Genomic DNA, 12,109 nt, shown 5'->3' on the forward strand with positions numbered 1-12,109 from the left:
GTATTTCTTTCATCACGTGGTGCTGAAAACTAATTCGATGAGTGCCGTACTGATTTTTTTTTTTTTTTTTTTTACTTCCTTAGCAAAAAGAGCGTTATCCACTAATCAAAAGGAGTATCTCTATGGGACGACTCTGTAACCTTGACACCCAACATTTAGGAAATAGTGTTCATAGCAGCAGAGTGAGAGAGCGGCGCATCATGTTCCAGATGGACTGTGCACAACCTCCGCCCCAAATCTTATTTTCTTGTGTGTCAGAGAACAGAGGGTGCCTTCCACTGTCCATTCAACCAGCAATGTCTCGCATATGGTTTAGTGAAGACCTTTTACCTCATTCCACCAGGTTGGAAGACAATTTAAGGAGTGCAGAAGAAAATGCTAAGGAATCTACAGAAGAAATCACAACCAACTTAACCAGTAACTCTCTTCAATTAACACATAGTAACTCTTTATTTGACTCTATGTTGCCCAAGTTAGTGAAAACTGAGTCTGTCATGGGTGATTCTGCTATTAGCTTTCCAGATTCCTGGGTGGAGAGTAAGGATGGAGTTGTTCCAGTAAAATGCTGTGAGAGTCAAAGTGATTCCGCAACACATTGTGAGATGGACTGTGCAACCCATGTGGATATTACTTGTTCTGATGGAGTACCCGTCCCAGTTAAACATGAAGTACCAGATGGCCAGTCAGTTTCTGAGTCATATACTGTTGAAGGTATTTTTTCACTAAACTGCAGGGATGATATACAGGTGAAAGTCCAAGAAAAACAAAAAGAACAAAGGGAGTTGGGTTACAAGGGAGTTGAAGAAAAGAAAGAGGTAGATTTCAAGAACCGGACCGAATACATTTTACCAACACAGTTGAGAAAACTTTCATTGGAAAATATACATGAGAACAAAGATTTTATGTTTCGACAGATACATGCAAATTATTCTCTTAAAGATGAAGGACTTTCCAAGGGGGAACCTCCAGTTAGAAGAAGGTCATCATTTGGCGCTCAAGAGAGTGATGATAACCAATTTCATGCATGTCCAAAAACTAAAAAGCAACTCTCTTCTCAGCAAGAACTTTCAGAGGTGTTAAGTGTTCCATCAACTTCGAATGAAGAACAGAAATGTTTGAAGCAAGATATGGACCCTTTGGGGAATTCACAGGTGGATGAAAAAATAACTGATTCTCAAGATGTCAAGGGACTTGAATTGGAAAATGAATGTTACAAAACAGATTGTAGATACAAACAAATGAGTGCAAATTCTATTGTGAATTATGAAGTATTCCTTATGGCCCACAATGACAAATGTGTGTCCGATGCAGATGACTATCAATTGGAAAGTGATAATACGAACCAAGACAAGTGCTTTATCAAAACTGAACTGGAACCATATTACGACAAACAAATTCAGCAGCAGGATAGTGTTACATCAAGATCATATAATCAGGGTTTCTTTAAGCAATCTGATTCAGAAGTTAATGAAGGACAGTTTGATTGTCAGAAAAGTCTCATGAGGGTAAATATTGATAATGTATTTCAGGTGGAAAATGAATGGGAGAAATCAGTATGTTCATTGCAGGATAGAAAACAGTCAGTAGAAAACTTTTTACCTCTTGAGGTGATTTCAGAAAACCAAAAGGAAGTGATTGGTTACTCAGATCTACAAGCAAAGCTGAGCACAGAGAACCAATATGGAGAACTAAAAATAAGTTCAAACTATAACGCAGAAACTTATTCTGTGAATACAGATAACATGTCTCCAACTACCCAAAAAGCTGGACACCTAGTTGCCTCACAAAACACTTTTGATTCAGATAATACTCAGCCCCAAGGTAATAATGGTGACTTATGTTATGAACCACCTGGTTCATCCATGAAAATGAATGCTTTTTCCACAGACTTCAGCCAAGCTAGTGACTTTGTCGAGCCTATGGATTTGTTTTGTCCATACAAAGGGGAAGCCCTGTTTCCAGAGCCACATGATAAAATGCAAAGCTGCCCATCTGTTTTGAGTGTAACTGCCCTTGAGCAAGCTCCAGCTTCCGAGACTGTACCTGAAGATCAACCACTTTATCTGATGGATGAAGACTTTGTGAAGTTTTTAAAAGACGACAAGGTATGTAGAACTCCCATATATTATGAAATTTACATGATTTCACACGAAAAATCAAGCCATGGTAATAGACATACTGTATGTGCATTCTCAGTTAACTGATAATCTTCTTTTCCTTTCGACTTGTCCCATTAGGGGTCGCCACATTGTGCCATCTTTTTCCATCTAAGCCTATCTCCTCCATCTTCCTCTCTGGCACCAACTGCCCTCATGTCTTCCCCCACAACGTCCATCAAACTTTTCTTACTCTTTTGCTTGGCATCTCCATCCTCAGGACTCTTCTACCAATATACTCACTCTATCGCCTCTGGCCATCTCCAATCATCGAAGTCTGCTCTCTCAGTCCTTGTCGAAAAAACATCCAACTTTGCCCGTTCCTCTAATGAGCTCTTTTCTAATCTTATCCATCCTAGTCACTCCATGAGAGAACCTCAATATCTTCATTTCTGCCATCTCCAGCTCTGCTTCCTGTTGTCTCTTCAGTGCCAACACCTCTAATCCGAACATCATGGCCAGCCTCACCACTGTTTTATAAAGTTTGCCCTTCATTCTAGCAGAGACATTTCTGTCACATAACACACCAGACACCTTCCACCAGCTGTTCCAACCTGCTTGGACCCGTTTCTTTACTTCCTTACCACACTCATCATTGCTCTGGATTGTTGACGCCAGATATTTGAAGTCATCCACCCTTGATCTCTTCTCCCTGGAATTTCACTCTTCCCCCTCCATTACTCTCATTCACGCACATATATTCTGTTTTACTTTGGCTAATCATCATTCTTCTCCTTTCCAGTGCATGTCTTCATCTTTCTCATTGTTCCTCCACCAGCTCCCTGCTTTCACTGCATATCACAATATCAACTGTGAACACCATGGTCCAAGGGGATTCCAGGCTAACCTCATCTGTCAGCCATTACCACTGCAAACAAGAAGGGGTTCAGAGCTGATCCCTGATGCAATCCCACCTCCACCTTAAATTCTTCTGTCAGACCTACGGCACACCTCACCACTGTTCTGCTGCCCTTATACAAGTCCTGTACTGTTCTAACATATTTCTTAGCCACACCAGACTTACGCATGCAGTACCACAGTTCCTCTCTTGGTACTCTGTCATAGGCTTTCTCTCGATCCACAAAGACACAATGTAGCTCCTTCTGACTTTCTCTGTACTTTTCCACAAGCATCCTCAAGGCAAATAATGCATCTGTGGTACTCTTTGTAGGCGCGAAACCATACTGTTGCTCACAGATAAATACTTCTGTCCTGAGTCTAGCCTCCACGATGCTTTCCCACAACTTCATTCTGTGGCTCATCAACTTTATTCCTCTATAGTTCCCACAGCTCTGCAAATCCCCATTGTTTCTAAAAATGGGGACTACCACACTTCTCCTCCATTCTTCAGGCATCTTCTCGATCGCTAGTCTTCTGTTGAATAAATTGGTCAAAAACTCCACAGCCACTTCTCTAAATTGCTTTCATACTTCCACCGGTATGTCATCTGGAACAACTGCCTTTCTATTTCTCATCCTCTTTAGTGTCTTTCTAACTTCCCCCTGATTAATCATTGTCACTTCCCGGTCCACCAGCAAGTCTCCTTTTCCTCTTTCCTACCAGAAGACACACCAAGTACTCTCCTCCCTGTCTCTCTGATTACCTTGGCTTTAGTAGTCTAGTCTTCCGGGAGCTCCTCCTGTCCATCGAGAGCCTGTCTCACTTCTTTCTTAAAAGCCGCACAACATTTCTGCCCTGGGGTGGTTCAAAGAGGGTGCCCCCCCTTTGGGCACGAAGACACTGTTAAATGGTGACCTCTGGTTACGTCTACCAGTGTAAATACAGGGCAATCATAATATTTTGAAAACTTCAAATATGAGTCTAAACAACCAAAATAAGACTGAGTGAAATTTATATTGAATAAGTTTCTGCACTTAGAAGTTATACTTCAGAAATAAGTGAACAAGTAATTTGTTTATATATATATATATATATATATGTATATATATATATATGTATATATATATATATATATATATATATATATATATATATATATATATATATATATATATGAGAGAGAGTGAGAGATCATGAAATATAAAAGTGAGCGATAAAATGCGTGATCTCCAGGGCCAGTGCTACAGATAGGCCTAATTGTATTAACAGTTGTCAATGATATAATATTTGAGAAATTTACGTCCAATTTACCATTGTGTTTCCTGGTTTGGATATGTTTCTGGATATTTTTTGCTCCTATCGGAACACAGGGTGCATTTTGTTGGGAACGTCCACTTTTGGATGTGTTCAGTTCGACATGTTGATACCGTGTTTTGTTCCTATCTGCACAGTTACACTTTTTTAAAAGCCATGCCCGTCTGAAACTGTTTTTTACCCCGTGGTTTTTATCAATTTCACAATCTTCATCTTTTTGCTCCAAGACTTTCCCCCCACTGGAAAACGTGTAGACTGCTCGATAACATATGCGTACGTATGTCTATAAATTATATCTATGCCGTAGTAAACAGAATGCTTTGCTAACAAATGTTAACATCAGTGTTAAAATACCGTCAAAATACTGCCGGAAATCTGAATTTTGTCGTTACAGATAACAATGCTGTAAACAGATACCAATGCCGTTTTCCGCTATTGCAGCTATGACTAATTTCACGACGACCGTTGCCGATAGATGCTGACGGCTGGTCTTGATCACAGCCTCTCCCCGCATCGAGCCGTACCCCCCCCCCCACACACACACACACACACACTCTCCAATTTTCTCAATGAATCTACACATTTCACAACGATGACATATCTACTCCATGGTAAAATAATGTAAACCCTACCCCTAAACTTCTAGACTTTGTACGTTTCCACCTGCTGTCATTATCATGACCAGAACACGAGGCTGAACCTAAAATGCATGACTCACAAGAGCAGGTACAGTTCGAGAAGCGTCTTTGTTCAGTCGAAGCCCGAAACATAGGTAGGCAGTCCAAAGAAGCAGCAGTACAAAATCAGCAGGCGAGAAGGCAGGATTGTTAACGAGGCAGGGTTCAGGAGTGGGCCAATGAAGAACGTCTTCAACCTTGCTGGGATCCATTCGTACCTTTCTCTCTGGCAAGACAAAGCCTAAGAATGACACGGAGGGTTGGTGGAACTGACACTTTTCAACCTGGACATACAGGTCGTGGCACAATAACTGATGTAGCACCGCACGAACATGGCTGACATGGGATTTTTCATCTGGGGAAAGAATCATGATGTCTAACCCTACACAAAAACATATATGTTGCATTTTGTGTGAAACAACATTGACAAAATTCTGAAACACAGCTGGTCCGTTTGTGAGTCCAAACGGCATAACCAAATATTCATAATGCCCAGTGGGCATGTTGAAACCCATTTTCCACTTATCCCCCTCTCTTATCCACATCACGTGGTACACATTTCTCAAATGCAGCTTGGTGGAAACCTTTGCCCCCTTCAGACGTTTAAAGTCTGTAGCAATGAAGGGGAGAGGGTACCTGTTCTTTATCATGATGTCATTCAGTCCATGGTAGTCGATGCAGGGCCACAGGGTCTTGTCCTTCTTTTCTCCGAAAAAGAAGCCTGTCCCGGCCGGTGACGATGAGGGCCGGATCAGTCCTGCAGCCAGCGACTCCTCCACGTATGTTTTAATGGCTTGATGCTCCGGACCTGAAGGAGAATTATAGTCTCCCGCGAGGGGGTGAGGAGCCTGGCAGCAGGTCAATGGCCCAGCCGTAAGGCCTGTGAGGAGGAAGCGACTTGGCCTTACACTTGGAAAACACTTCCTTAAGATCATTGTAATAGGGAGGAACTAGAGAAAGGGCTGCCTCTTCCTGCAGGGTCCACCCATCACGGCATCCGTGCCGTCCTTCCTCTGGGGTGAGAGGCAGGTGAAGGTGCATTTCAACCCCCAAGACTTGTCCGGTAGACAAGTCATATGAGGGTTATGCAGCCTCAGCCATGGACCCCGCAAGATAATGTCGCTGTTCTGGGTATAAATTCTGAATGCCAATCCGGAAACCTCAGGGAGAGCATCTGAGTGCGGTGGGTTATTTTGCATAGGAATTTGCCGCAAATGCAATATGGGGGTGTTGTACTTTGAAGATCCCTAGAACCATACTGCTAATGAAACGAGAATTAATTAGGTTGGCGTCTGAGCACTGAATTGATTAAATCCGTCACAGTGCGAGGAGACCGCCTGAACTTAAGGTTACACAAAGGACCGCTCAGGTGGGACAGTCTGAGACGGGGTTGAGACTCAGCGTCATGGACACTCTGATTGTGGGTCCCGCTGGCTTGACCCGGCAGTGAGCCACGGTGGCACCCAACCAGCCGCAGTAGAAACAGCGTCCATTCCGTGCGCGTCATTGAAGTTCTTCGGGTGACAGGTGTGGATGGTCCAGTTGCATGGGCTCCTCCGCATTGGCAGGCGCCGTTACAGAGCAGTGGATTCCCTGAGGCACAGCCGGGAGTTCGTCCGCCGGGCATTGTCGCATTCCTGATTCACAGGCTTCCTGTCAATTTTCAGAGCAAGTGATACGAGGGAGTCAAGGTCTGTTGGCAAGTCTATCAGAATTAATTGATCCTTTATGGTGGGTGACAGCCCCTGGACAAAAGCATCTAGGAGCGCCCTGACGTTCCACTGGATCTCGGCTGCCAGAATCCGTAACTCGATGGCGTAGTCGGATACTCTGGCCCTGGTGTAGCGTGATTAACGAATTTGCCACTTCGCGTTCAGGGGTCGCAGGTTGGAAAACCTCCACTAAGGGCGTAGTGAAGGACGCCCACGTCCGGAACATGTCTGTGTCTTGGCTCCATTCCGCGGTCGCCCATGCTTCCACCCTTCACGTCAAGTGGGAGATCACAAACACAATCTTGGCCTGGTCGGTGGGGAAGGCAGCAGCCTGTAATTTGACATGCAGTTTTCATTGAGTGATGAAAGGCTGGATATTGTGTGAGTCTCCTGAAAACCGGTGAGCAGACAACCCAATGCACATCAGGAACCGGCGAGGGGGCTGGCTTGGGTTTACGGAAGGCTGCCGCAGCAGCTGTCTGATCCAGACTGGCGCCGGCTCCACTGGAAGTGGATGTGGGCAAAAATTCAAGCCACGCCATTACCTACAGCAGCAGGCGTGCAATCATCTGGAAGACTCCTACGTGTTCGGCGAGACGCCGACCTTGAGGCTGGAAGCCGTTGCGCACTGGATCAGAGTCGGCTGGGTCCATGTCTCACCAGATCGTTCTGTCGTGACCAAAACGTGAGACTGAACCCAAAATGCATGACTCACCAGAATAGGTACAGTTCGGGTAGCGTATTTATTCAGTCCAAGGTCGAAACACCGGCAGGCAGTCCAAAAAAGCAGCAGTACAAAATCAGCAGGTGTGGAGGCAAGGTCATTAACGAGGCAGGGTTCAGTACACAGAGTAGCAAGGACATAGGCAAAGGGCTACGGTTATGTGACACAGTAGTACAATGATCTGGCGAGGACCAGACCGCACGTGTGACAATATATACATGGACCCTAATCACTAAAACAAGACACATGTTACCGCATGTGCTCAGCGGAGCAGTTGCGCACAACAACGGGAACAGACAAACCCATGACACTCCTGGATGCACAATATATCAACCTTTCTCCTAATCATGTCAACCAACTCCTGAGCTTTTCTTCACTCACTCAATCTGATACTCTTTTCACATCCGAGACATTCTTAGCCAGCTCTTCTTTTAAAATAACCCCTACTCCATTTCTCTTCCTATCTACTCCATGGTAAAATAATTTAAAACCCTGCACCTAAGCTTCTAGCCGTACTCCCTTCCCACTTGCTCTATTGGATGCACAATATAGCAACCTTTCTCCTAATCATCATGTAAACAACTCCCGAGATTTTCCTGTCATAGTCCCAACATTCAAAGTCCCTTCACTAAATTGTAGGCTCTGTGCATTCCTCTTCTACTTCTGCTGATAAATCCGCTTCCCTCCACTTCTTTGTCTTCGACCCACAGTAGCTAAATTTCTACCGACACCATGCAGGTTAACGGTGTCAGGGGCAGGCGTTGTTAACCTCGGCCACGGCCGATCTGGTATGGGAGTGTTTTGATTAACGCTTATATTTGTTTGGCAAATTTTTAAGCCGGATGCCCTCCTTGACACAACCCTTTGCATTTATCCAGGCTTGGGACCGTCCTACAGATTTCACTGGCTTGTGCCCTCAAAGGGCTGCATTTACTATAATTATAGACTCAAATTTGCCCATAGGTGTGACTGTAGTGTGAATGTATGTTTTACGGTTATGTGCCCTGCGATTGGTGGGCGACGAGTTCATTGTGTACCCTGCCTCCCTCCCAGAGTCAACTGGAACAGGTTTCAGAACGCCCACGACCGTAGTGAGTATAAGTGGTTAACCCTAATGGAAAATGTATGGATAGATTTCAAATCGTCAATAATTCTTTGAAAATGTGACTTTAAACGTCGCTGTTTCAACATGCAAACATTTACCCATATGGGCTGTCACTACATTGCTCCTGTTTTCTCAGACCTTAACCCCTCTTTTTGTGTTGTTCTCATTAGGTGATGACTGACATCAAATATAAGACTTTCAGCACATCTGAACCAAAAAAACAGTGCCAAGGGCATGTAGGGCAAATCAAAGGATTCATAGGAAGTGTTTTTCCACCTGACTGCAGTGGTCTCAGTGAGACTCAGCAAGATCGCCAGGGTTCTTCAGAGACTATGAGGTAGGATTTCCATTCCTAGATTCTTGGTAGAGTTACAAAGTTAGTTCATCAGGGGTAATCAAGTGTTATAGCAATGACGTTTTTTATTTTATTACGTTCTTTATTTATTTTACTTGGCTCTCTTGGCAACCAATGATCAATGAGCAATCCTGTGATATTCCTTTAAATCTACTCGGCAAATGCAGTATGTAGATGCAGATGTAGCTGTAAATGAAGACTGACCTTGTGGGAATCTAGAGAGGGTATCATAAAGAATTCTGATGGGAATTATAGACTTTGGTATCTTTGAATATACAACTAATATTGTATCTTGTTCATGTTTCATTTCATAATAAAATGATACATTTTATTTGAATAAAAATTTTCGAAAAGGATTTCGTTCCCATTTCTACTTAAGTTTCAATGTATTTGCATATTTCACACTTCACAAGTAAAAAGTATTGACAAGTGGACAATGTTGATGATTTTGTAGTGAAAGCAGGGAGAAGGCGGAGGAACAATTAGAAAGATGGAGGCACGCATTGGAAAGGAGAGGAATGAAGATCATCCGAAGTAAAACAGAATATGTGTATGAATGTGAGGCGGGGGGGGAGTGAAGCTTCAGGGAGAAGAGATAGCGAGGGTGGATGACTTCAAATACTGGGGGTCAACAATACAGAGCAATTGGGAGTTTGGTAAAGAAGTGAAGAAACGGGTCCAAGCGGGGTGGAACTGTTGGCGGAAGGTGTTTGGTGTTCTGTGCGACAGAAGAGTCTCTGCTAGGATGAAGGGCAAAGTTTATAAAACAGTGGTCAAGCCGGATGATGATGATGATGTAAGGATTAGAGACGGTGGCACTGAAGAAACAACAGGAAGCAGAACTTTAGGTAGCAGAAATGAAGATGCTGAGGTTCTCGCTTGGAGTGAAAGGTTGGATAGGATTAGAAACGAGCTCATTAGAGGGACAACTAAAGTTGGATGTTTTGGAGACAAGGTTAGAGAGAGCAGACGAGAGAGTGAGTATATTGGTAGAAGGGTGCTGAGGATGGAGCTGCCAGGCAAAAGAGCGAGAGGAAGATCAAAGAAAAGGTTGATGGATGTTCTGAGGGAGGACATGAGGACAGTGGGTGTTAAAGAAGAAGATGCACGAGATAGGCTTAGATGGAAAAAGATGACACGCTGTGGCGACCCCTAACAAGACAAGCTGAAAGGAACATACAGAATTGGAACTTTGTTCATGTTGTGATAGTGAGCAACCCTGTAATTATTTTTCCATGTTACCAACAGAGGCCGTCAATCAATACTACAAACAATGATGTTTTTTTTAACTAAAGCCACTCTCACACAACGTTTGACTAATTAGTACATCAAAGGCGTAACTGTAAAGCCAGCATTTATTCTCCTGTATGTCAGACATAATGGAAATGTGACGCTGAATCCAAAATGCACATTCCCATTGCCCCGAGTGAACCTATGCTTGAAATCAGTTTTTACACCTAGTTGCACCATAAAATACTTAGCTCTCTAAGTACCGCCTTAATGACCAATTTTATTATATCTCAAATATATTCCTAAAAAGTATGTTTGAATATAGGAAAAGCAAACTAATATAACAACTAAATTAAAATATATTGCTCATAATGATGAAATAAAAATGTTTCTTATATTTTGAAAAACTATTTATTCGGGATTAACTGCATATCTATCTACTGTACATGAAAGTTAAATAAAACTGAAATTCCAAAATGTGCCACAATCGAAAAGTAAAACAGTTGAACTGTACATGATTGGATGAAAGTACTGCAAGGATCATCAGTACCCCACTTTCCATCCTCGGTGACTTGCAAGCAATCTGAACTACGACAAGAGCAGACAAAATACTCTGACCCTCCACATCTTGGCCACCAACTCTCAAAACTAGGAGGCATTCCAACAGCTTCTTCCCCCTTGCAATTAACTTCTTAAACAACTAACTTAAAATTCAACTGCAATATGCAGCCATTTTTTTGTCTTGAGTTTGTCACCAAATTTTGCCATCTAATTATTTATATCATAAATTAATCATCCACTCACTGTTGTAGTCTCACCACGCTGCACCATCTGCACATCTGTTCTTGACCAATACTAGCGTCTCGCACCTGAGTATCACCTGCTCCACTTGCACAGCAACGTGCTTGACTGGCAAATATCTGCAACACCTGCACAATCAGAATCTGAATCAGCTTTATAGGCCAAGTGTGTAACAACACACAAGGAATTTGTCTCCGGTAGTCGTGCCGCCCTGGTACGACATTCAGAACATAGAACAAACAAATTCACATGAACAAGGAACAAGGGACATTCAGTTACAGATGTGCAAGATGCAGTCTTCTTCATTTAGAACATTTAAGTGTGCGTCAACACCCCACATTATGTTGAGCTAATACAGAGTGCCCTTACCCAATCCCAGTTTCCGTTATGAACGAGTACAATGACAAGTGTGCAAAGGGAGCAGTTTAAAGTGACGAGTCGTGCGATACGCTACAGAATATATTACGAATACTCATACTGTTTCACCAGAGAGATATAAGTGTGTCTTACCAATAGCACAAGGTAAAAATAGTTGTTTGCTGATCAATAATTTAATGACTTAATTGCCAGAGAGAAAAAATTGTTTGAATGCCTGATAGTTTTGACTTGCATTGATCGTTAGCGCCTACCCAAAGGAAGGAGCTGGAAGAGCAGGTGGCCAGTGTGATGGAGGTACACAGTACTGATTGAATGACCGCTGTGTATAATAACTGTCTCAGCAGCTCTTGTGACAAGCCGTGCTTCCTCAGAAGCTGGAAAAAGTACATCCATCCAGGGTCCTTGTACGCAATCTCGGTGAACAAGGGGGCACTGGCCAACTCAGACCATATTAAGAGCATCTTATGTATGTTGTTAGGGAACAGGTCGGAGAAAATCTAATCTACAAGGTAGGTCCAGAGACAGGGTCGACTAGTTCGCACACTTCACAGAAACCTCCTACTACAAGTGAACAACTTACCTGTAGAGCCCCTCCCAAATCCAACCTCCACAACAACTGGGTCACAGAGAAGACAGAGGGAAAAACACAGATACTCAGAGGAAGATGAGGGGGTACACCATTAGTGGTTGCGGACACCAGCAAGAAATCTCACACTGAAAGTGCCCATTGTTCCTGCAGTCCATAATATGGAAGAGCAGAGTAAGACCGACCAGAGAGACACAATTCACAAAGTACCTGAACAAGGATAAGGAAGTG

General features: G+C 43.2%; 1 protein-coding gene across 11 annotated transcripts in view; it reads left to right on the plus strand.

The window, feature by feature from the left end:
• Positions 1-12,109, plus strand: part of LOC133513829 (calmin-like) — a 107,189-nt gene that overhangs the window by 67,783 nt on the left and 27,297 nt on the right. For 10 of the 11 annotated variants that reach the window (XM_061844952.1, XM_061844950.1, XM_061844948.1 and 7 more), the window contains 2 exons: positions 84-2,105; positions 8,699-8,865. In XM_061844952.1, coding sequence (XP_061700936.1) covers positions 84-2,105; positions 8,699-8,865 — 2,189 coding nt within the window. The remainder of the gene's footprint in view (positions 1-83; positions 2,106-8,698; positions 8,866-12,109) is intronic. The other variant, XM_061844959.1, reaches the window with a different exon arrangement.

The sequence above is a fragment of the Syngnathoides biaculeatus genome, chromosome 15 (genome assembly GCF_019802595.1).
Source record: "Syngnathoides biaculeatus isolate LvHL_M chromosome 15, ASM1980259v1, whole genome shotgun sequence".
In the NCBI taxonomy this organism is placed as follows: domain Eukaryota; kingdom Metazoa; phylum Chordata; class Actinopteri; order Syngnathiformes; family Syngnathidae; genus Syngnathoides; species Syngnathoides biaculeatus.